Source organism: Elephantulus edwardii, unplaced genomic scaffold (assembly GCF_000299155.1).
Source record: "Elephantulus edwardii isolate Elephantulus edwardi_28Jun2011 unplaced genomic scaffold, EleEdw1.0 scaffold00028, whole genome shotgun sequence".
NCBI lineage: Eukaryota > Metazoa > Chordata > Mammalia > Macroscelidea > Macroscelididae > Elephantulus > Elephantulus edwardii.
Genome location: NW_006399778.1, coordinates 4,666,700 through 4,693,387, shown reverse-complemented (window position 1 = coordinate 4,693,387; position 26,688 = coordinate 4,666,700). Strand labels below are relative to the sequence as shown.

Here is a 26,688-nt window from a genome sequence, read left to right as displayed (position 1 = left end):
ATGGGTGTGTCAGAGGCAGTGCGGTTGGCGCAGGATAGAGCAGGGTTTAGGGCTGTTGTGCATAGGGTCGCTATGAGGCGAAAACGACTCGACGGCACATAACAACAACAACAACAACAACAACAACTGACAAACTAGTTCAGTGAGTGACCCATCAATGGTTGCAGCAATTCTCATGTCATAAATTACACTGACCTTCCTTTAGCTCTAGGTTCAGAAATGTGAGGTACAATAATTCAGTTGTGAAATGCATTTTAATTTGGGATGACTGGTGCTTTATAAATCAAACAAACAACACAACATTGTGTTCTTATTGAGCCAGACAAATAGGAGTGCAGTTAATATAACTTGAGGATAATTTTTCTTTCAGTTGTTAAATCTTAAAATCCTTACTTGAGAATATATGGAAGGTTGAGGACGTTTTATATATCTTCAAAAGTATGATAAAATTATTGTATTTTTTTTCTCTTGTTCTTACTGAGAGGACATAATTAGTATATAAGGTTTTGTGTGCAATGTTATTTCTACACTTACTCAGAAATGCTTTTAATGTGTTTGTACTTTATCTCTTGTGGTTGGGGAATGCAGATATTTTTCCTAATTTGTTCTTGTAATGTGATTAATATATTTTTAATAACTGACTAATATAGAGATAACTCATTGCCATCAAGTTGGTACCAATTTATAGCTGATCCTCAAAGCCTGTAAATGACACGGGAGATTACTCATCTTTCCTCTTTAGAGTGGCTGGTGGATTCACACTGCAGAGATGTGGCCTCCAGGTTAGCTGTGCAGTTTGCTACAGACTACACCAGGGATTGTTGTTAGGGGCTGTTGAGCGGAACACTTCTCATAGCAACCCTCTGAACAAAGATCCAAACCCTGCTATTCTGCGCCATTCTCACTTCCTGAGCATAAGAGCCCATGGCAACAGTCATTGTGTCAGTCCACCTGGTTGAGGGTCTTCTTCTCCTTCGCTGACCCTCTACTCTTCCCAGCATCATGTCCTTTCCCAAGGAATAGCACTTCCTAGCAACCTGTCCAAAGAGCACTCCGGCTGCACCCTCTCCAAGACATACCTGTTCGTTCTCTTGGCCATCCATGAAATGTTCAGTGCTCTTCTCCAGCACCACAGCTCAAAAGGTGTCAATTATTTTTCTGTAATCTTTATTCATTTTCCAGCTTTCAGATACATAACTAGTAATGGGAAAGACTATGCACCTTAGTCCTCAAACTGACATCATTCCTCTGTAATTTGGAAAGGTCCCTAACTGAAGATTTTCCCAGTGCAATGCGTCTCTTTATTTTCTGACTGCTGGTCCTAAAGGTTTTAATTATGAATCCAAGCAAGATGAAGCTGTTGACAGTTTCAGTCTCCTCTCCATCCATCATGACAAGGGTGTTGTTATTGTTGATTACTGTTGAGTCAAGCATGACTCATAGCGACCCGTTTCTCTACATAGAGTTTCCAGAGGTATGTTGTTTAGGAAGTGGATGTCACTCCTGCTTCCACACCTGTCTTATTCTGGGGACTCCACCAAACATTGTCCACCATGGGTAAACCTTATGGCATTTGACAAGACCAGTGGCATTGGATTCAGCATCACAGCAACTGCAGGTTACCTCAGTATAGCAAATTGACAGACCAGTGTTGTACTACTTAGAAGAATGTTCCTCCAGGATATAATAACACCAGGCTCAAGGGCCTGTGGCTCAGGGACCCAGCTGACTTAAATACAGAGGCCCTTCTCAGGTCATGTTGACTCTAACCAAATAAGAGGCTTAAAGAGAAAAAACAACCAAACATCCCACACAGACAAGGATAGGAAATGTAAATTTTTGAAAATGTATTTTGAAGAGGAATTATTTTGCAAATTATTGGCTTTCTTTCTCTACTTTGGGAGAAAACACCAGGGTTTGATTTTGATTTTGGTGGGGTTTTTTTTGTTGTTCTTGTGGGTTTTTTTTTCTCCAACGTTAAGTCTGTAAGGATGATGAATGCCATTAGTTGTTGTCTTAACTCACAGACTAGGTCTAAGGGGAATTTAGCTCTAAGTCAAAACAATTTCAGAACAATCTCTATGAACTTGGACATGATTTGCTTAAAACTCTGGGCCTTTCTCACTTTTATCCTACCAAGTGATCTTTCTGGTTCTATTATTGTACGATCTTTCTGTAGTTTTAGCCCAAACTTCTGTCACAGAAAGTCAGTTCTCCAGTTCACTGATTTCCCCCCACCCCCACCTCATCTCTCTTGTAAATACTGGACTTCATGCTTGTGTATAGTCATATAGTCTGCAGTCATATAGTATTCAATTGCTAGATTTGTTTTGACAGATAGACCTATCTTGTAGATTTTTCTGTTGTGGTAAAAATATATTTGCAAATTCTGCATTTTTCAGATTAACAATTTAATGATACCAGGTGTATTATTTGTATCCTAAAGATACTGATTCTGAAAGGCCAATGAAAATTATCTCATTCTTTCTATCCTGTTTATTTTGTTGCAGGTTACTTTTTCCTCCTTTGAAAGTTGCTTTAAGTTATAAAAGGAATACAAATTTGTGGTAAAGAAAAAAATTGAGCAATACTTGAATGTCAGAAAAAGGTTTATTAATTTAATAACCTTCTGTGTCAGTACATATGTTTCTCATTCTTTTTAAAGAAGATTTGAAGCCCTCACTGCAGAAGATCAAAGACTTCATTATGGATGGTATCTCAATAGCAATAGCAAGAAAACAAAAATTCTCACCACTGGACCAAGAGTCAACATCGTGATAAATGGAGAAAAAATTGAAGTAGTCAATGATTTCCTTTAACTTGGATCCACAGTCAACACCCACCATAGCAAAAATCAAGAAATCAAAAGACATATTACTTTCGGTAAATCTGTTGTCAAGGACTTTTTCAAAGGGTTAAAAGAGCAGGGATATTTAAAAAAAAAAGTAGGGATATCCATTTAAAAACTGAAGGCCAGCTGATCCAAGCCATGACATTTTCAATTGCTTCCTATGCATCTAAAAGTTGAATAATGAATAAGGAAGATTAAAGAAGAATTGATGCATTTGAATTGTATTGGAGAAGAGTATTGAATAAACCATGGACTTCTGAAAGGAACAAACAGATCTGCCTTGAACGAAGTGCAGCAAGGTGTCATCTTAGAGCAAGAGAGTGAAACTTCACATTGCTTACTTCAGGCATGTTTTCAGGAGGAACCAATTCTTAAAGACTTGCTGGGAAAGTTAGAGAGTCATCAAAAGAGACAAAGACCCTCACTGAATGCATTGATACAGTCACTAGAACAGTGAGCTTGAGCATGACAGAGATGCAGGATAGGGCAGGGTTCAGCTCTATTGTTGCAGTGAGTCATAATCGGCTTGATGACACCCAACAACAGCATACTGTATTTCATTATATAGATGTATTATAAACAGCTCACTCTTGCTGGACATTTAAGCTAATTTTTAATATTTACTGCAGTATATAATTCTACTATGAATATTGTTAGACATTTATCCCAGAGCTCTTGTATTCCTATATGTTAGGGTACTAGAAGTAGAATTTTTGGGTCAAAGGTACAAGTATTTTAAATTTAATTATACTTCCCAGCTTGTTCTATATATATTATTGCTACATGTGAAAAGAGTATTACCCATCATTAAAATTTTTGTCCATTTGATAAATTAAAAGATAAAATTTTACTGTTTCAGTTTGTATTTCCAGATGAAGAGTAAAAGTAGAATATTTTATTATTAGCCATTTACATTTCTCCACTGACAAAGTATAGATTTTTCTTTTTGGTAGCCTTTTTATTGCTTTGTTGCTATTCTTTGCATGTTAGGGCTGTGGATCCTTTTTTGTTTATAGATTTTATAAATATTTTCTGTCAGAGTGTTTGCTTTATAACTTTGTGATTCTGCAGCGTCTTGAGATCATTTGTCATATCAAAACTTTAGTGTGGGTCAAACTACTTGTTATTATTAACTTGTTTAGTTGAAAGTCTTGATGCAAGTTACTGTAGTTGAATCAATCTTGAAACACTTCATTCATTTCATTAATTTATCATTGGTGCTTGTCTCTCTGCCACTTTCCCACAGAAAGAGGAGTATGTTTGCCTACAGTGTCCTTGTGGATACTCTTTGTTTATATTGAAGCAGCAATTAGATTTAAAGACCTCAAAAATTTTCATGTAGACCTTTGTCGTCCATTTGCTGCTCACTGGTGAGTTTTATTTGTAATCTTGATCTGTAATGAATTTCAGTGTTTAAATAGAAAATGCTAAATTCAACAATTTTTTTTTTCTCCAAGATTTTACATGAGCCCAGAAAGCAGCATAGCATGGAGGTAAAAAGCATCAGTCCTCTATTTAAGCAGATGAGTCCCAACTCTGACTCCTTGCCTTTGCCATGCCACCTTCTTAAAGCCTCAGTTTTGTGTTATTGAGGGCTTGTTTATATTGGCCATAGAAAAAGATGATATATGTAGCCATAGATGATATACAAGATAATATGTGTAAAGTATTTAACTTACTGGCAGGCACATAATGGTCCTTGATAAATGTTAGCTTTTTTTATTATAGTGCAATACTGATTCCAAAATGTCTTGATGAAATATAATAGCTGTTTCATAAAGTATAAATGAACCAAGAATTTTCTTAGCTATTTAAAAAAATATGAGGGTGTTGTAAATAATTTTTTAAAGGCTATTGTTTTACTTTGTGAAATAGAAATTAATATTAAATGAATACTCATTTAACTTTAACCACAAAACATTTTATAAAAATACTTTGATTCTTGTTTATATTGATTGTGGAAATCAACACCTAATGAATGTTTTGTTGTTTTTAAACACAGTACTTTTTACTAATATTTTTGGCAGAAACCAAAACAGAAAAGATTCAACTAGAATTAGACTATTTCTAATATTTTAAAACTCTTTTTACAAATAAGTAAATTGCATAAACCTGGTCAGTAAAACTTGTCATATTAAATTTGTAGAGCGAGTACATTTAGGCTAATTATAATTGGTATATTTTAATGTTAATGAAGCTTAAGATGGGTTTTGACAGTGTCTGTAGAGGCTTTGAAAAGATTAGATAGGCTGATAAATTGAATAAAAATTATTCCAGACATTAGAATTCTAAGTATCACTAGTTTAATTTTGTGGTACAGACCAAATGTTGGCAGTGACAATTATTAGATCCTTATTTAAATGATTCCTGAATTCATGCATGACAGTGTTATGAACTAATTTCCCAAGAATAGCTGGTGACAGCACCCCTTAGGCAGCAAGAAGACTAAATTAATACAGTCACTTAAATGTGACCCTGCCTTCTAGTATTAAAACTAAATTATGTCCTTTTGATTTTTTAAAAACTTAAGTTTATTTGTAGGAGCCTTGGTGGCACTGTGTGTGAAATCTCTGCCCTGTTAGTTTTTAGAAGTATAAAGATGCCCAAGTTTTAACACACAAGGCAGTTCTGTATTTTAAGGCAAAATCTCTTTCTGAGTCACTGTTGTGACCCTTTGAGTTAGTTTGAAGTGCACCGCAGTCTGAATGGAAGTTTGTTCTTTCTTGTGGTCCTAGCAGTCTCATCATTCCTGGAGATTTTTTTTCTATATGCCAGTTGCCTCTCATTTCTTAGTGGATATTGTCTTTATTTATGTGTTAATTAAATGTTATCTTCAGCTGCCATCATCAAGTGGGTTTAATTTTCATTTGTAATGGTAAGCATCCTTATGTGCTTGACACGTGGGTGGTTCGTTTTTAGCTTAAATTACTAGCCCCCTTTTTTTTCTTTTGTTTTTTCCAAGTATCGGGTACCCAGTGGTGACATTGGGCTTTGGCTTCAAAAGTTATGTAAGCTACAAAATGAGGCTAAGGAAACAAAAGGAAGTTCAGAAAGAGAATGAATTTTACATGCAGCTTCTTCAGCAAGCCCTCCCTCCAGAACAGCAGATGCTACAGAAGCAAGAGAAAGAGGCTGAAGAAGGTAAGTCTTTACTCTAAAACTGCTGGCTCTGTAGGCTCCTCTTATTTTTGTCTGTAGACTTTTCTTTTTTGGAAAGTTCCTGTGACTTTGGAAGATTAATAAGGATTTTCCTGTTCTGTGGAGTTCCTTCTTAGAGCCATTGCTTTATTTGGTCACATTTCATGTAGAATAGGTGATATTTTCTATTTACTGTCTAAAGATCACGTGCTTTTAAAATATGTTAATTTTTAGTGTTCTGTTTGTAATGGATAGTTAAAAAGACATATCAGCAGCAAGATAACATAGAAGTATATGATTATGTAGTTGAAGCAAGCCAAAAAACAAAATATAAGCATAGTGGACATATGGACATGTAAAATTGAGATTCAAGAGTTGCAATTTTTCTGAATAGAGCAAAGATGGAGCTCTCTCCTATGCTAAATGGTTCATATAATGAAACAGATTTTAAAGTGAACCATATCTGAGGGAGCCTCATTTATTGGCATTTAATGAATAGAAATAGATGGCTTCAAACCAGTTAAAAAGAAAGCAGTTTTCTTTGGTTCGGTTGTTGGAAGTTTGGGATCATGTTTTAAAATGATCCAAAATGGTATTCTCTGATATCGTGAAAAATACAAGTAAACTTTTACAGGTAGAGAAGTGTAGACCTGATACAGAAAATTCTTTACAAGTGGCCTGGGTAAATGATACAGGCTTTACTACTTCAGCACACAGGTCAAGAGGGATAAACATCCCACTTCTTATTTTATATCATGTAACCTTTTTCTTTTCAGTGAACTTGTTACTAGCAGTTTGTTTAATTTTGGCCCTTTGAAAGTATGGCCTCTTTGAACAATGTTTGTGCCCCTTCCCCCTAGAGGTAGACAGGTTTGATTTGATTGATAGGTAAAGTACAGCTTAATTAAAACCATTCTGATCTCATTTTTGAAGGCCAGACTTAGTGGTTGGTGTTTTTAGATGGTGGCAGTTTTCCAAATACAGAGCTTCTCAAATGTATTTGAATTTGCTTTTTGATGTTAGTGTACTGTGCTGTGGTTATTGCTTCTAATGAGTTTGCAAATTATAGTGAGTTTCTAAGCATAAACAACTGTAGTTTGTTTATATTTTTAAAACCTAAATAATTTTGGTATGGGTTGGTTTTTTTTTGTTTTTTTTTTTTGTCTGTTTCTTGGTTTGTTTTTGGTGTTGTAGCAGCCAAAGGATTACCTGATATGGATTCCTCGATCCTTATACACCACAATGGTGGTATCCCAGCCAACAAAAAACTCTCTACAACATTGCCAGAGATAGAATACAGAGAAAAAGGGAAAGAAAAGGACAAGGACGCCAAAAGACACAACCTTGGCATAAATAACAACAATATTTTACAACCAGTAGACTCTAAAATACAAGAAATTGAGTATATGGAGAACCATATCAATAGTAAAAGATTAAATAATGATCTTGTGGGAAGTACAGAAAATCTCTTGAAAGAGGACTCATGCACTGCTTCCTCAAAAAATTACAAAAATGCCAGTGGAGTTGTGAACTCCTCACCTCGAAGTCATAGCGCCACAAATGGGAGCATTCCTTCCTCATCTAGTAAAAATGAGAAGAAGCAGAAATGCACTAGCAAGAGCCCAAGTACACACAAGGACTTAATGGAAAACTGTATTCCTAATAACCAGCTGAGCAAACCGGATGCACTGGTAAGGTAAGTGTATGCACTGTGTTCTTACTAAGATTTTCCAATAAACTTGACATAAGTCTTGAAAAGAAAACACTCTGTAGGGGCCAGTAGGTATTGTTTGTGATCGGTTAATGTGCCTCTTCACCCTGCAGTGTCTTACACCCTGGTGTTTGCTGACTGCCTCTGGAGTTGGTTGCCCTGCAGTGTAGACTCCAGCACATTTCCTCCCAGCTTTTCTAGTGTTGCAAATAAGAGATAACAGTGATTACTTAGCACATTGACTTGATTCCAGGGCCCCGAAGCAGGTTTGCAGCAGTCCAGTTGGGGTGAATGGACACAAGATACAGTGTCAGCATTGCTTAACTTGTGCTTTGGATTTTGGCCTGAGTAGGAAATGGCATTGGTATTCCATTCAAAGATGGCAGCCAAATGCATTGCTCTGAATGGTGGGTTCAAGCCACCAACTTTTCCGTGAGTAGCTGAGCCCTTTAACCACTGCTCAGTCAAAATCTGGACAGTACCCTTCTTTCCATGGACCATGACCTGTTTTGAATTGGACCTAAGCCCTGCCTGTTCCCCTACTGGTACTGAGGGTTACTTTAGTCCTGTCTTTCTGTTTGCATATCCAAAGTTCTTTTGGCACTGGCACAAAAAGAAAGGTTTATGACCTTTTCATGCAAACCCCTCCTATTTGTCAGTCAGATTCAAAGTTTTTAACACCTTATGATTGTATTTTATTTTTTGTAGAGTGTGAATTATCTGTAGATAATGCTGTGCAGGTTGATTTTGAAAATTTTTTTTTCTAAAATTCCATAGACAAATACAGTGTCCTGTCATTATAAAACTAGTAAAAAAATGTTCTTTTTCTCATCTTTACTTGGAATAATATTATTGTATTACTTTGCCTGGCTCAGAATGTGATTTATATGATGTATATTAGATGAACACAAATACGTTCCTTTTACCTCAGATATTTCTACCTGGAAGCTGTAGTCTCAGATAGAACTTTTCTTTATATGTATAACTCTGAAGGGTAGTTAAAATTCACTTGCTCTAGTAAGTTACATGGTAACTTCTGTCCTTGTTTAAAGACAGTTTATTCTGGGAGGGAGGGTTTACAATGCTCTAAATGGCAAGAACTAGGACTCTATTATTAGTTTGTTCAGTTTCTTGATTGGCATCTAGATTAAGGGAAATATATTTGTGTTCTACCGCCAACGACTCCACAGGTCTTCCTAGCCCCCAGGTCATTTTTGGAAGCATAACATGGTGTTGCTGAGGCTAGCCTGGCATTCACGGCTGTTTGTTATGGCGTTCTGCCTATCACGCCCTGCAGAGAAAACACTCAGCAGACGGCTCCCTTCCAGATGCCCATGGGAAAAAGACCAACTGAGCTGACCTTCTGTTTCAAAGGGAATATCCTAGAAATCTACTAAGACCTGGTATAAATGAAAACATAGCTTCCATGTGCTTCTTAAATTCTTTCTCTTACATAGTTTTAATTACATTGAAGCCAAAGCTATGTTCTTTATGGATTGTTTCAGAGAGAGCAGTGTAAAGTCAGTCTTGGGCCCCATTTGTTCTGATTAGTAGAAGATTGACCCTCCAACCAGTTCAGTCTGTAGTAGAGAAGTTCAGAGACCCTGATTGCCTGTTGTCCAGTAAACTGGGAGTGATTACACAGGTAGCATCCCTGTGCCTGCTCCAGGGAGATCTCCCTTTTCCTGCTGTTACTAATATGTACTCTATATTGACTTTAGGTTAGAGAGTCCAGGATATTAGTCTGTGTTGTCTATGTTAGGAACTACTTGCTGACAACTAAATAAACACACAATATTTTTAAATCATCTTATAAGCTTACATGTTGTTGTTAGATGCCATAAAGTAGACTGTGACTCACAGTGACCCTGTGTACGTTAGTGCTGAACCTTGCCCTGTCCTGAGCCAGTCTCACTGTCTCCAACACACTCAGCATTCAATCCATTTCCTCCTGGATCTTCCTCTCTTACGTGGTCCCTCTACCCTTCCAAGAATGATGTCCTTCACCAAGGACTGGTCCCTTCTGGCTTCATGCCAAAAGTATGTGAAAAAGAGCCTCTAAATCCTAGCCTCCAAGGAGCAACTTGGCTTCACTCTCTCTGGGACAAATCTGTTTGTTCTTTTGGCAGTCCATAATATGTATGTTCAGAACTTCTCCACCACCACAACTCAAAGGCATCAATTCTTCATTCATCATCCTTATTCATTGTCCAGCTGTCTGATGCATAGAAAATAATTGCGAAAATCATGGCCTGGATGAGGTGCACCTTAGTCTTTAGACTGACATTGTTGCTCTATAACACTCTGGAAGGGCCCTGACAGATTTTCATAATGTAATTGTCTTTTGATTTCCTGACTTGTGGTTGCCAAGGGTGTTTCTCATCTGATTATTTTAAACTTTTAATGTAATATTGGCCTTGAATATAGCAGTGATGTAAGGATGTGCAAGACTAGGCATTTTTTTTCATCTGTAAGATTGCTATTGATAGGAACTTGAGAGTACCTTACACCACCACCAAAGTGATAACTATTTAAAAAAATAAAATGAACAAAATATCCATCGTTGTTGTTGTGATTATGTGCCATCAGATTACCTGCAACCCATAGAGACCCTGTGTAACAGCCCTAAAGCCTGTTCTATCCTGTGCCAATTTTAATGTCTCAGACACACCTATCCTCATTACCCCAGTCATCAATCAATCTCATCTAGGCTCTTTCTCTCTTGCGCTGTCCCTCCACCCTCCCAAGCATGACGTCTCTCTCCAAAGACTGGTCCTACCTTGCAGCATGTCCAGGGTATGTCAGATGAAGCTTCAGAATCCTTGCCTCCAAGGAGCAGCCTGGTCTCGCTCTGTCTAGTAAAAACATGTTTATTCTCCTAGCAGTTCTCTTTTCCAGCACCACAGCTCAAAAGCATCAATTCTCTATCATCTCTAGTCATTGTCCGGTTTTGTGGTGCATAGCAAGTTAATTGCAAAGACTAGGGCCTAGATCAGGTGCACCTTAGTCTCCAGACTGACATCATTGCTCTTCAGTACTTTGGAGAGATCTTTGACCGCAGACTTTAAATGCAATTCATCTTTTAATTTCCTGGCTGCTGGTACTAAGAGTGTTGATTGTGGAGCCAAGCAAACTAAAGCTGTTAACAATCTCTCTTTTCACTATCTGTCATAGTGCTGCCAATTGGCCCAGTGGTGAGAATCTTTGTTTTCTTGTTGTTGAGCTTCGTATTGAAGGCTGCAGTCCTTGACCTTATTAGCAAGCACTCCAGGTCCTCCTCAGTTTCAGAAAGCAGGGTTGTGTCATCTGCATAATGCAGGCAGGTGTTTGGAATCACAGAAGCCCAGGCAGGTTGAGATAATAAGCCATCACATCAACGGCTGGATGGGGGAGATAGGTAGAGTAGGAAGGGAATGCTGGTGAAGCAGGGAAAGGGGTGGGTCAAGACACATGTCAGGGGCAGGGACAACACTGAATCTGTTGGTTATTGCTACATTTGGGAAATAACTTCTCACCTGCTCTTTTCTGTAAAATACTTGTCTGTCAGATAATGTTCTAAATCTTAGTATTCAAATTAAGACAGACTAAAAAGTAGTAATGGTCATCCACTTCTGAAATAGCAGGCCTTCAAAAACCCTGTGTACAATCCAGTGTTGGAGGGAATAATATAAACATTTCTTTTATCTTCACTCACTTGATGAACTCCTAATATGTACAGACATTACAAAGTCACACTAAAATGTTACATTTTCATTACAAAGATATTGCACAGCCTTATTAAACAGAACTGGAAAGTCTTCATGATATGTTTCATGAAGAAGGCAGAAAGTAATTAAAATATTTTTTTCTTCTATTATACACTGAAAAAGAATTTGCAGGAAAACATACCAAAGTGTGGCATTTTATCCTTTTTTTGTGCTTTCATACATATTTAAATGTTTCTCTGATGAACAACAATGGAACAATTTTAAATGAAGGTATCTATCTGAGTGCATGTCCAGCTTGGTTTAGGAGGCCTTATCTCACTTCCTCTTGCCCTTCTTGGCTATCGCATCTGTTTCCTCTTGCTTGGCATCATATAAGTTTTGATGAATGTTATTAAGACTAATCCAAACGGAACATCTTTGAATCATGAGTTAGAAACAGGGTTTGCTGTCTTCAGAGGGAGAGGTCTGGACCTAGGGGTCTCTAAGACACCTTTGCATGCAAATGTACACGGGTTGCTAGTATATACATGCACCCTTTGCTTTTGCAGGCACAGTCAGGGTTTTACATAGTTACAGGCTGGCTGTATAATTCCCATGGGGATGTTTTTAGGTTAAAATTGACCCATCATTTTTATGTAGTGATAGAAAAGATTAGAGAACTATATTGAGGTTGTTAACAATTTCAGTTTGCACAGCTTCACACTCTTAGAACCAGCAGTCAGGAAATTAGAAGATGAATTGCATTAGGAAAATCTGCTGTCAGGGACCTCTCCAGAGTACTCAGAAGTAACAGTGTCAGTCTAGAGACAAAGGTGTGCCTGACCAAGGCCATCGTCTTCACAATTACTTGCTATGCATCAGAGAGCTGCACAGTTGACTAAGGATGACAGAAGAATTGATGCCGTTGAGTTGTGGTACTAGAGAAGAGTCTTGAACATACCAAGGACTGCCAAGAAAACAAATAAGTCTGTCCTGGAGGGGGTGAAACCGAGTTTCTCCTTGGAGACTAGGATTTTGAAAATCTGTTTTACATACTTTGGGCATATGGCCAGAAGGGACTGGTCCTTGGAGAAGGATATCGTGCTTGGAAGGGTTGAGGGACAGCGTGGGAGAGGAAGACCCCAGATGAAATGGATTGATCCAGTAACTCTGGCAGTGGTGGTAGGTGTGTCAGTGTTAGACTGGCTCAGGACATGGCAGGCTTCAGTGCTGTTGTACATAGGGTTGCTGTGAGTCGCAGGCATTTCAACAGCACCTAACAGCAACACCTATATTATTGTTAGGTGCTGAGGAGTTGAGTTTTTACTCATAGCAACCCCATGTGACAGTAGAACTCCATAGTGTTCCCTACATTGTAATATTTACAAAAGCAAATTATAAGATCTTTCTCCCAGAGAACCAGTGCGTGGCAAACTACCAACTTTGCAGTTAGCAGCTGATGAGTAGCAAATTACAATCACTAGTTAGTATGAATTACTAATTACAAATTAGTGACAACCCTCTTCACTAGGATACCAGAGCTCCTTTAGTGTTAAGATAAACACAGTTGTAGAGGCCATCTGTAACCCAGAGGCAGTGCCTCTCTTTGGTGGTTCAAATCTACCTGTGGCTCCATGGGAGAAAGTTGGATAATTCCCTAGCGTGTGATTTATAGCCTCCCTAAAACCTGCCAGAGGGTTAGCTAGAAAGTAAAAAACCCAACATTTTAGAGGAACTAGTTCAATGACTTTTGGGGGTACAAATTCATAATTTGCCACTTTGAAGGAGAATCTTACAGATCAATATGTCTGTGAAGGAAGAAACAGTCCTTCAGGCCTTTTCTAAAGTTCTCCAAGTTCCATGGGATACTTCCAAGTATGTTGTGCACAGTGGCCTTTGATAAATCTGGTCTATTGCCTGCTTTGTAAAATAAACTTTTATTGGAGTATAGTTACTCTCATTCATTCTGTAATGTCTGTGGCTTGCTTTACTGCAGGGGAAAGGTTGAGATATTGCAACAGAGATACAGCTCTTAAAGCTGAAAATATTTACTATCTGACCTTTACAGAAGTCATAATTGTTCTGAAAATTGTTTTTCCTTTCACTAGGCTATGACTTGCAAAGGACAGAAGCTAGACCTTTTTATTTTTATACCTCAGTATGAAAGTACAGTGTTTATGAGTATCTGTTAAATAAATGAATGACACTGTAACAGTGAGCTGAGTGAATGGAACAGGAGCAGACGCTTGACTGCTAAGAGAATTCAGGCAGGAAGTGCTGGATAGATGATGAAGGTGAAAGGAATAAGAGGAAACGTGGGAAATTTGGGGAGTATTGCCTGTAAAGACTCTCCCAGGAAAAATATGGGAGTTTGCCAAAGCCCAATCCAGCCTGACTTCTGAACTCTTTACCCAACTTATTTAAAAATAGATTTATGTTGGTAGCCAAAAATATCTTTCATTCTGACAAAAGAAAATTCTTGACAAAAACGCAACACACATTGAGAAAATAAGCTTTTATTTTGGTGCTAGATTAAAAGGAATTCTATAAATTAGCCTTCTGTTTACATCCCCCCCCATGGTTATTTTGAAAATAATTTGAATTGTAAAAACTTTATAGCAAATTTAGGCAGGGCAAAGTCGTCACTATTCCTATCACTTTGATACAAATTGCTGTTAAAATGTGTTTTCATTTCCTTTAATTTTATATAGTTGTGACTGTAGTGTTTGAGGGTTTTTTTTTATCCTTTTTCACTTTAATTATATAAAAATAATTTTATCAAGGCTATAACCCACCTTTTCAGTTGTGTGGAATATTCCATGGCAGACTCTGTGCTCATTCAGGAGTTGCCCTCTGAGATCAGGCAGTTCTGGATGCAACACCGGAGCAGCTTTCCTGAGGTTTCAGGTCCTGCAGGACAGGCAGAGAAGTCAGCAGTTTGATTTGCATTTGGCACATAGCTGCCTCTCAGATACTGTCCACATTTGTAAAGTTTCTTGTTGGTGATTGTTAATTGTTTCAGTTTCCTGATTTAGGGAGGGAATTTAAAACTTTGAGTTAACAAAATGTAAAGTGACCCTTATTGTGTAGAAACTTTGAAGCAAAAGAGTATCTTCTGGGTTTATTTTTGTTCCTCTGTTCCTTTTACCCAAGACTGAAGATTCCTCTTTTTTTTTTTTTCTTCATTTTTAAATGCGTACACTTGCTACAATATTAACTCTTTAAAATAGTTGAAGAGTGTCTGGGGCAAAGTGTCATAAAACAGTCTGCCACAGTTTACCTATTAAGCAGCATTTGACAGAGTAGAATTTAGAATGATTGTTGTTTTATGGGGCACTAAAAGATATCTTGAAAACATCTAAACCAGCCTTTCCTGCCCCATCATTTTACCTGTGAATCAGAGGGCCTCTGGATAATTAAGTGGCATCATATTACATCCTGTGCTGCTAACTGAAAGACCAACAGTTCAAATCTCCCAGCTGGTCCACAAGAGAAAGATGGACAGCCTCCTCCCCTAAAGATTTACAGCCTGAGAAACATGGTGGGGGTTTTGTCTGTTGGAATTGACTTGATGACAGTGACTTTTGGTGGGTAGATGAATAATTGACTGGCCCAGGTGAACTATTGGCATTGCAAAGACTAGAAGTGAAGTTTCTAAATTTCTACTGATTGTTATACCATGCTACTTTCATTGCAGTGTTGAGTAGGAACCGACCCATAGCTGACCCTCCAGCGGATTTTTAGACAGTGAATCCCATAGGAAGAGACTGTGCATCCTTCTCCCTCGAAGCAACTGGTAGATTCTAAGTGTTTTTGGGATTGCATTGCAGCTTCTTGCCATTAGGCTACCAGAGCTCCCTAAGAAAGTTTGTTAGTTTCTTTTAAGTTAATTCGAGCTCATAAAGAGTCAATGTATAACTTACTTTATTTCTCTTTGCTTTATAATTTGTGTTTGTTTTTAATGCCAGTACAGGGAGGATTTGCTGTAGGATTGACACAATGACTTTAGGTTCTCCTGGCTGAAAATTATTGAAGAAATGCTTGCTGTTTCTTGTTATGTGCTGTTGATCAAGTCACCTGTGACTCTTAGTGACCCTGTGCACAATAGCTCTAAACTTGTGTTATCCTAAGCCAATCTCACTGTTTTCTTGACAAAGCTGCTCCCATTACCCCACTGTGTCAGTCTCTCTCATCCAGGGTCTTCCTCTATTGTGTTGTCTCTCTACCCTTCCAAGCATGAGGTCCTTCTCAAGAACAAGTTTCTCCTGACAACATGCCTTAAGTGTGTGAGACAGAGCTTCAAAATCCTAGTTTCTGGAAAACAACTTGGTTTCACCTTCTCTAGGATAGACTTGTTTGTTCTCTTGGCATAGTCCATAATACATTCAGTACTCTTCTCCAGTACTGCAACTCAAGGGCCTAATTCTTCTTCTCTCATCCTTGTTCGTTGTCTGGCTCTCTGGTGTATAGCAAGTAATTATGAAGACCATAGCCTGGATCAAGCACATCGTAGTCTCTAGACTGACATCTCTGCTCTTCAGCACTCTGGAGAGGTCTCTGACAGCACACTTCTCTAATGCAATTCATCTTTTGATTTGCTTGCTGCTGGTGCCAAGAGTGTTGAGCATGGACCTGAGCAAGCTGCAATTTTTTACAATCTCAGTCTCTTCTTCAACTATCATGGTGCTGCCAATTGGCCCAGTGGTGAAAATCTTTGTTGTCTTGATGTTTAGCTTCAATCCATATTGAAGACTGTAGTCATTGACCTTCTACAGCAGAGGCTTCAGGTTCTTCTGTTTCTGCTATCAAGGTTGTGTTATCTGCATAATTTAAGTTGATGATGCCATGAGCAGAAGATAGAAAGATCCAGGATGCATCAAAAGAAGATGGAAGTCCTCCGATTCTGATGCCACATTCCTCCTCATTAAGACCAGCCTCCCGAATAATATGTTTTACATACTGGTTGAAAAGGTATAAAGACAGGTCACAGTGTTTCCTTGCTCTATTCTGATGACTGCTTTCTGATCCAAGTATAGTTTCACGTGAGCACAATCAAGTGTACTAGGATTCCCATTCTTCTCAAAGTTAGCCACAATTGGTGGGGTTGGTTTTTTTTGGGGGTGGTGGTGGTTTGTATAGTCAATGAAACACAGGTAGACATTCCTCTGGGACTCTGCTTTCAGCCAGGATACATATAACATTGGCAGTGATGTCCCTGGTGCCATGGTCTCTTCTAAACCCAACTCATATTTCTGGTAGTCCTCTGTTGATGTACTGTTTCAGTTGCTTTTGGAAAATCTTCAGCAAGATGTTGAATGTGATATTAGTGATACTGTTTGATAATTTCCTCACTCTGTTAGGTCATCTTTTTATCAGAATAAGAATAAATACGGATCTATTCGAGTCAGTTAGTTCGCCAGGTAGTGGTCCTGTAGGATTTTTGGCACAACCTGGTGAACACATCCAGGAAAGCATCTGTTTGCTGAAGTATGTCAGTTGATATTCAGTGAATACCTAGGCCTTGATTTTTACCAGTTCCTTCAGAGCAGCTTCAACTTCCTCCTTCATTACCATTGCCTCTTGGTCATACATTGTTTCATGCAGTTCTTCTGTGTCATCCAATTATTTTTGGCACATTGACCCTTTGTACTCCTTCCATCTTCTTTTGATGTATCCTGGACCATTCAGCATTCTGCCCATAGCATCTCTAAGTATTGCAACTCAAGGTTTGAATTTGTTCTTTGGTTCCTTCAGCTTAAGAAAGGCCAAGTTCATCCTTTTTGATTCTCTGACTCCAGCTTTTGGCACATTTCTTTATAATACTTTGCTTTGTCTTCTCAAGCTGCCCTTTGAAATCTTCAGTTCAGCTGTTTAACTTCCTGATTTTTTCCCTTTGCTTTGGGTTCTCAACACTTTAGTGCAATATTCAGAGTATCTTCTGACATCCATCTCAGTCTTTTCTTCCTCCGTTGTCTTTGTAATGACTTTTTAGGTCTTCATTCATTAGGGTCCAAGGCCTCAAACCAGTTTTTGAGATGTTTTTAAATTCAGATGGGATAGACTCAAAGTCAAATTTTGGTTCTTGTGGATTTAATTTTCCTTATCTTCAGTTTGAACTTGCGTTTGAGATGATAGTTTATTTCACAGTTAGCATCTGGCCTAGTCTTCACAGCTGATTCTGAGCTTCTCCAACAATTCTTTCCACAGATATAATCAGTCTGATTCCTATCTAAACCCATCAAGTGAAGTTCAAATGTATAGTCATCATTTGTGTTTCTTATAAAAGGTATTTTATAATAAATTAGTAATGGTACAAAATTCTGTCATTCCATCTCCAACCACAGTTCCGTCACCAAGTCTGTGTTTTCCAACTACTGATCCTTTCTCCCTATTCCTAATGGTTTCATTCCAGTCACTCTTTATTATTTTTTTTCCAGTCACTCTTTATTATTAATGCATTTTGGTATTGTGTTCAATCAATTTCTGACTGCAAAAGTTGAAGAAATCTTTTATTTCCCTCTCTTTGGCTCTGGTTGTTCTGTTTGGCTCTGTGCATATATATGAATGATAGAATGATAGTGGTATTAACAAATCTTTCTTGTAGGTATATGGTTATTATCCTGCAGGAAAGATCTGGAAATGGTCTTTTTGACTATGAATGTGACCCCATTTTTCCTTATCTTTTTGTTTTCATTTTCAGCTTAGTAGTAGATCATATGATTATCTGATTCAAAATGTCCCCAGCCAGTCCATCTCAGTTTGCTTGTGTCCAATATGTCAATATTTTTGCATTCCATTTCTTCCTAAACAATGTCTAATTTTCCTGGATTCATACTTCTTACATTCCACGTTCCAGTCACTACCTTCTCCTTTGCCTCCTCATTTCTCAATAAAAGAAGACTGTTGCCACAGGTGCCATATTTGCTAGTCTAATCTAAATGTGCTCTCTTTATTTTTTGTTTGTTTGTTTTTTAATTAATTTTAATGTAAGTTTACAGAGACTTAGGGTTTCCATTCATTCATTGTTGCATTTTTCTCCCTGCCCACCCCTCCCCCCAGTTCGATCTTCTCTTTGAAAAGTAAAATTCTTTTCATTGTTATACAGTGCCTCTCCCCAGGTCCACTCCAGTAAGTAGCCTTTGTTCTGGACTCCTGCCATGACAATAATACCTAATCTTGTATCCCTTCTAAACAGTTCTGTCCGTCATCTGTTTTGATGCAGTATACATTATTTATCCCATCTTTCTCAGTCTTCCCTCAACCCCTGTGTCAGTTCCGTTTTATAACAGTGACCCTATGCAATATTTGGCCTTGTGTGACTGAGATATTTCTCTCAGCATAATGTTCTCCAGGGTCACCCATTTTGAATAATAATGCATGAGTTCCTTGTTTTTCAATGCTGCATACTATTCCATTGTGTGAATATACCAGATCTTCTCTATCTATTGTTTGTTGATAGGCACTTGGATTGCTTTCAGCTCTTTGCTATTGTGAACAAAGCCACGACAAACATAGGTGTGCAAATATCTGCTTGGGTGGTGTAGGTTATCGTTTCTTTAGGGTAAATTCCCAGTAGTGGAATTGCTAGGTCAAATGGTATTTCTAGTTGAAACTTTTTGAGAAAGCGCCATACAGACTTCCAAAGAGGTTGCACCATTTTACACTCCCACCAACAGTGAATAAGGGTTCCAATTTCTTTTTTTTTATGTTTTCTGTTCTGTCAAATTTTGCTAATCTTACTGGGATGAGATGGTATCTCATGGTTGTTTTGATTTGCATCTCTCTCAGAGCTAGGGATTTTGAATATTTCTTCATGTGTTTGTTCGCCATCTGAATATCTTCTTTGGTGAGGTTCATATTCTGTGCCCATTTTTCAGTTGGGTTGTTTACCTTTATCTTGTAGTGGTGTTCGAGTATTCTAGAAATTGTCGATAGAAGTCCTTATCAGACAGGTCATTACCAAATATTTTTTCCCAATCTTTAGCTTCCCTTTTTACCCTGTTGGAGAAGGTTTTGAATGTGCATAGGGATTTTTCTTAGAAGGTCCCATTCATCTATTTTATCTTCTTCTGCTTGTAGGTTTTTTAGGATGCTTAGAATACTGTTAATGCTGTGGATTGGTTTTGTCCTGGGTCCTTGATCCACTTTGAGTTGGTTTTTTGTGTATGGAGTGAGGTATGGATCTTGCTTGAATTTTCTGCAGATAGTTGTCCAATTTTGCCAACACCATTTTTTAAAAAAGGCTATTGTTTCCCCACTTAACTGATTTCATCTCTTTATATAAAATCAGTTGACCATGGGTAGATGGACTAATTTATGGGTTGTCAGTTCTGTTATATTCTGTTGATCTATGTGTCTGTTGTACTAGTACCACACTGTCTTGACCACCAACAGCCGTGTAGTAGGACTTGAAATCAGGAGTGAGATGCTTCCTACCTTGTTTCTCTTTTTAAGGAGTACTTTGCTTATTTGGGGCCTCTTTCCATTCCAAATGAAATTGGAGATTGCCTTTTCCATCTTGTTGAAGAATGGAGTTGGTATTTGTATTAGGATTGCTTTGAACGTGTAAACCACTGTGATAGGATTGTCATTTTCACAATATTGAGTCTTCCTATCCATGAGCAAGGTATTTTCTTCCAGGTCTCTTTTTGTTTCTTGTAGTAATGTTTTGTAATTTTCTTTGAATAGATCTTTTGTGCTTCTGATTAGATTTACTCCCAAGTATTTAATTTTATAATTAGCTATTGTGAACAGTATATTGTTTTTCTTAGTTCTTACTCTGTATTCTCTTTGTCACTGTAGAGAAATCAGGTTGATTTTTGTATGGTGATCTTGTATCTTGCTACTTTGCTGAATTGGTCGACTATGTCCAGTAGCTTGCTTGCTGAGTCTTTAGTATTCTCTTTGCCAATTTGGATACCTCTTATTTCCTTCTTTTTTCTTATTGCTATTGCTAAGACTTCCAATACAGTGTTGAATAGGAGAGGTGATAATGGGCATCCTTGTCTAGTTCTTCTTAAAGGGAAGGCCTTTAACCTCTCAATTTTGGCTCTGGGGTTTACATGAATACAATTTTACTATGTTGAAGAAATTCCGTCTAATTCTATTTTGTTGAGTGTTTTAATCAGGAAAGGGTATTGAATTTTGTCAGAGGCTTTTTCTGCATCTACTGATAGGATCATTTGGGTTTTGTTCTTTGTTAATGTGATGAATTACACGGATTGTTTTTCTTATGTTGATCTTCCTCCTTTTCACTGACCTTCAGCTAAGTGTGATGTTCTTCTCCTGGGACTGGCCCTTCCTAATAACATGTCTGGGATATTTCTCTCCATCATAGCTTCTCAGGAGCATTTTGGCTGTACTGCCTCCACAACAGATTTGTATATTCTTCGAGCAGTTCATGTGTATATAAAGTATTCTTGGTCAATATCATCATTCACTGGAATAATTTTTCTTCAATTTTTCTAATTCATTGTTCAATTTTCTCAAACATATGAAGCAATTGAAAATGGCATGGCTTGGTTCAGAAACAGTTCTCAAAATGACATCTTTGCTCTTTAACACGTTAAAGAGATCTTTTCAGCAGATTGGCTCAATGCAGTGTATTATTTGATCTCTTTATTGCTCTATCTGTGTGTGTTGATAAAAGCATAATGAAATCCTTGACTTGTTCAGTCTTTTTTATTTTGATATTGCTTATTGGTCTAGTTTTGAGGAATTTTGTTTGCTTTGTATAGAGTAGCAAGTCCATTATTGAAGGCTATTGCTGAAAATAAGGAGTGCTTGAAGTGCTTGCTGTTAAAGAACAAAGACTAAAGCTTTCAATGTGTATTACACCTCAACATCAAGAAAACAAAAATGTTCACCACTGGACTGATAGGCCACATCATGACGGATGGAGAAATGATTGAAATTGTCAACAGTCAACAATGTCATCTTACTTTTAACCTACATGCCTCATCTGGTGACATTCATTATATTAGCCATAGTTCTGCTGCAATCCGTAAGGTTTTCATTGATGAGATTTTTTTTAAAAGTAGAACTCCAGATCCTTCTTCCTAGTCTGTCTTAGTCTGCAAGCTTCACTAAAACCTATCCATCATGGATGTTCTGTCTGTTGTTTGAAATACTGGCGTGATTTTCAGTATCACAACACATGCAAGCCACCCCATTGGACAAAATGATAGATGAGTAATGGTTGGTTAGTTTACATACACCAAAATGTTATTACTTGAAACTTGGCTTGCTCATACAGTTCTGCTTCTTTGGACTGGAGAGCCTAGTGGGAAATGGAGATTCTTTTCTAGGAATTTTTAATAAGTGGTGGCTCTGCCTCAAATGTGAAGGGAGAGAGAAATAAGAGAAGCACTTTCAGGTATTTAAACTTCTTCCCTTATGCTGAGATGTGTTTAACTTAGACACAGCAAGTAACTGACTGTATCTGATTCTTAGAACAATCTTTTTGACGCTTACAGATTGATAAGGAAGCTGAGAGTATATTTTGTAGGGAGTTGCGCTACTGCAGTTCAGGCTCACTAGTCACCCTAAGGGAGAATGGACAAATCTCCTCTCATGCAGTTTGCCTTGGAGGAAACCATTGGAGAGTCTGTTGTGAGTCAGTTACAACTCAAGGGCAGTGAAGGGTGAGAGGAAGGCTGAACTGATAATAATGTAGTTTATAAAATCTGTATAGTATTCTAGTCTAATTTGTTGTACAGAAGTAACTAATTGCTGTGATGCTCAACACACTGTTGTGTCAAATGTGATAATGGTTACTCACGGTGGACAGAGTTTGGTGGAGCTCTCAGATTAAAACAGCTTGGAAGCAGGAGTGGCATCCACTTCTGAAATAGCTTGCCTCCAGAAGCTCTATGAACTTGGAGAAATGATGACAGTTATACAGGTGTTCAGGTCTTTCGTTCAAAGGGTCTCTAGGAGTCTTCTACAACCCAACATCACTTAACAAACAACAACATCAGAAAATAAATATATATTCATACTAGTTTCAGTTGTCTGTGATATTAATATTTTTGATTCATCACTATTTTATACTATAAATTTGTTTTAATTTTGTATTTTAATTTCATTTATATTTATAATTTTTATTAATTTCATTTTAATATACATTTAGTTTATATTTTTTATTCATCACTAATTTAAACTACTCTTGGTAACAGCAACCAGGAAATAAAGAGACGAATTGCATTGGGAAAGTCAGCTGTGAGGGACCTCTCAAGACTACTGAAGAGCAACGACGTCAGGCTGGAGACTAAGGTGCTCCTGATCCAGGCTATAGTCTTCACAGTTACGTGCTATGCATTGGAGAGGTGGGCAGTGACTAGGGATGATAGAAAGAGAATTGATGCCTTTGAGCTGTGGTGCTGGAGAAGAGTAGGTAAGAGAAGAAACAGGTTTGTTCTGGAGAGGGTGAAACCAGGCTGCTCCTTAGAGGCAAGGATTCTGAAGCTTTGTCTGACATAGTTTGGACATGTTGCAAGGAGGGGGCTGGTCCTTGGAGAGGGACATCATGTTTGGGAGAGTGGAGGGACAGCACAGGAGAGGAAGACCCTCGATGAGATGATTGATTCTGTGAGTGGAGTGTGGGAATGAATGTGCTTGAGACGGCAAGGTTGGCACAGGATAGAACAGTGTTTAGGGCTCTTGTACATAGGGTCGCTATGAGTTGCAAACGACTGATGGCACATAACAACAACAATTTAAACTATAAACTAGTTTTTAATTTGGCACAAGAGAGGAAGACCCTTGATGAGATGGATTGATTCAGTGACTGGGGTAATAGGGGTAAGTGTATTAGAGACAGTAAGATTGGCACATGACAGAGCAGGGTTTAGGGCTATTGTACATAGGGTCACTAGGAGTCGCATATGACTCGACGGCATATAACAACAACAATTTAAACTAGTGGATGATCAAAATATCCTTATATATTCTGTTTTTTTCAACTTTGTGTTTACATTTTATGATTTTAGATTTCTCTGAAACTAACAGAAGCTGAAAACAACAAGCTTTCTCCTTGACCAGACTTGGTTGGTGGCACATATTCCTTAGACATGTTGGTCTGATGGTTTGATGACCCAGCTTTTCATATTTCTGAGTTGAATTTTGCCTTCCAGATACACGTGGCATTTAAAAAAATTATTCTTGGGTAACCTCTATGGAGCCCCCATATAGCTTGGTGGTCAAAGCAGTCAACTACTAACATAAAGATAGGTGGTGTGAACTACCCTGCTGAAATTGAGGAGGGAGAAAAAGAGTGAAAATTGCTGGTGGGACAAAAAGCTCTGGACCTACTAAGTTTGTCATAATGCAACTCAAGACCTTTGAAATTAGGGAAACTAAACACTGCGTTAACATGGGCAGAGATGTCCAGTGTCAAATATCTGCCGCCTTTTTTCATGTTTTGAAATAAAATTATTTTATAGTGAATTACTTACAAAGTTTGTATACATTGTTTTTCATAATGGATCCTTCACATTTCTTTAATATTTGCTATTTTTGCTAAGTTGTTACTAATTTTATTTCTGAAGAAAAATTTTTTACTCCGAGACACCTTTTCTTGTTATTTTCTACAAGTTTTTAAATTAATCTGTGAGTACTTCTTTTAAGGCTGTACAGGCAGTTCAGGCACTTTTGTTAATTACTAGAGACAAAGAGGAAAGATTCTTCGAGGGGCTACTGTTAAAAAAGATCACAGTGGATTGGTTGTGCTTTAGGCCAGAGAGTCCTGCCCAAGGCACCTCTAAGCCAGGAACAGAGGGGTCTTGTCCCCTTACTTGTAGCCCAGATCATTAATTGTCACTTTGGTAGCTGTAGAGAGAATTTAGATGCCACATTCTAGGAAATTCCCAAGTTAGAAAATATGCTAGCCTGCTTGTGTATCATCTCTGGTACTACAGTGAGAATGGTTCATTTGTTTACCACTTGTATTTGAATGCACTTTGCTTGTGTGTCATAAATAGTTTGCAGAAGAAACACTGACCTTGACAGGGGGTGATTTGGGTGTTGGAAGCTCAGCTGTGGCAGCTTTCCTCCATGTCCAGCCTACGTATGGGGGCACTAACAAATAACCTGCTGACTGCCCCAGGGCAGCCAAGCCAGGGCTTTCTCGGCTTCTAATGCAGGGCACAGAACCATTTGTAACAATAGCTTTTGTAGCTGAAGTAAACTTGTAAAAAAGAATGATATGAGTAAACTTGTAAAAGTGTATGATATGAGTTAGCATGAAGTCTCATGAAAATTTGACAGTTACAGGTCAGATTGGCTGAAATATATACACTTGAATGTGCAGAGAAAACAAAAACTAGTAGTAGAGATATAGGTCTTTATAGGTGTAATTTCATGTATGTGGTTTCTGAATCACTGGAAATGTACTGACTTTTGTTTCTCTGAGCAGATGAATGTTGTTAGTCACTAAAGACTTGAATTTTTTTCTCCATGCTATAAGGGAGCTCCGGGGTCCAGGGGGTGGAGAGTTGTGCTGCCATCCTTAAGGTAGAATAGTTCTAATCCGCTGGCTGTTCTCTGGGAGAAGTGAGAAAAATGACTTCTGCAGTGTTTATAGCCTCTGAAAACCTAGTGGGGGATCATCTATGAGTCTTTCCCAGCTTGTCAGCAATGAGTTAGAGTTTATTCTGTTGGTGTAGGGTCGCTGAGCTGGAGCTTACTTGAAGGCAGCAAACAACAGCAGCAGCATGAAATTTTACTTAGTCAACTCAGTTTGTGCTAATTTATAACATAGTTTGAGTGATTTATTCCTTGCAGGAATTTAGAACTACAATATTCGGGAATAGCAATACTGAAATAAATGCTTAATGATTTTATACTTAAACAATTCGGTTTTTTAAATTCCTGTTCAATGATAAAAGACAGACATACAAATTTAAAGATACAATTTACCTAATGTTTCCATATTTGAGTGGTTACACAAGATGATGATTATCCATGTTGTACAGATACAATAAATTATGGATTAATGCATATTATTTAGAGATCCATAATAACTTTTTGCTGAGTGCTAAGTACATCCTCCTGTGTAATATGTCAGTTTTTCATATTGGGGAAATAATTGTCATATTGCTAATTACTTTATATCTTAGGTGTGTATATGCTTGCTAGTATATCATTTGCTTTTATTGGGACAGCATTTGCCTGTCAGTTTGCTGTACTTGGGTAATTTGTGGGTTGCTGTGATACTGGAAGCTATGCTACCAATGTGTTAAATGCCAGAAGGATCATCCATGGTGGATTGGTTTCAGCAGAGCTTCCAGATTTAATCAGATTAGGCGGTCCATTAGGATTGGCTGTCTATTTCTGAAATAGTAGATCTCTCAAAACTCTATGAACAATAGAGGAATATGGATAATTATAATTTCCATATCATTGAATGTACAAAATAAAATAGACTTAGAGCCCAGATTAGAAGTCTGCTAAAATGAAGACAAACATCTGTAAACATCTTTGAATAATTGAAACAGGAATGTATGAAGTATGAGTGTAGGAAAACTAGAAGTTGTAAAGAATGAAACATTTGGCATGAGACATGAACATTGAAATAAAAACATTAGCATTCTAGGCATTATTGGGATGAGATGAACTGGCAATAGCAAGTTTGAATGAGACATTCACATAATATTCTATACCTGGAATGAAAAACAGAAGAATGGTGTTGCATTCATAGTTAAAAAGACAGTTTCAAGTTCTATCCTGAATACAAAGATTTGTTAATACTACTCGTATCCACATATATGCACCGACAGCTAAAGCCAAAGAGAAGGAAGTTGAAGATTTTTACTAAATTTTGCACTCTGAAATTAACAAAACATGCAATGAAAATGTGTTAATGATAATTTGTGATTGGAATGCAAAAGTTGAAAACAGTGAAGTAGGAATGATAGTCTGAAAGTAGGGACTTAATAGAAATGAGGCCAGAAATAGAATGATCACATTTTGTATGTTGTTGTTGTTGTTATATGCCATTGAGTTGCTTGCGACTCATAGCGACCCTATGTACAACAGCCCTAAATCCTGCTCTAACCTGTGCCACTCGCACTGCCTCTGACACACCCATCCCGATTACCCCAGTCACTGAATCAGTCCACCTCATAGAAGGCCTTCCCCTCCTGCACTGTCCCTCCCAAGCATGATTTCCCTCTCCAAGGACCTGTCCCTCCTTACAACATGTCGAAAGTATGTCAGATGAAGCCCCAGAATCCTTGCCTCCAAGGAGTAGGCTGGTTTAACCCTCTCCAGGATGAATCTGTTTGTTTTCTTAGCAGTCCATG

The 26,688-nt window shown here is 37.9% G+C and overlaps 1 protein-coding gene across 2 annotated transcripts in view; it reads left to right on the top strand.

The window, feature by feature from the left end:
- The window catches only part of TMEM57 (transmembrane protein 57), a 102,570-nt gene that overhangs the window by 33,318 nt on the left and 42,564 nt on the right, over positions 1–26,688 (top strand). The window contains exons 4-6 of one of the 2 annotated variants that reach the window (XM_006883505.1): positions 4,098–4,221; positions 5,814–5,992; positions 7,184–7,685. In XM_006883505.1, the coding sequence (XP_006883567.1) occupies positions 4,098–4,221; positions 5,814–5,992; positions 7,184–7,685 (805 nt within the window). The remainder of the gene's footprint in view (positions 1–4,097; positions 4,222–5,813; positions 5,993–7,183; positions 7,686–26,688) is intronic. The other variant, XM_006883506.1, reaches the window with a different exon arrangement.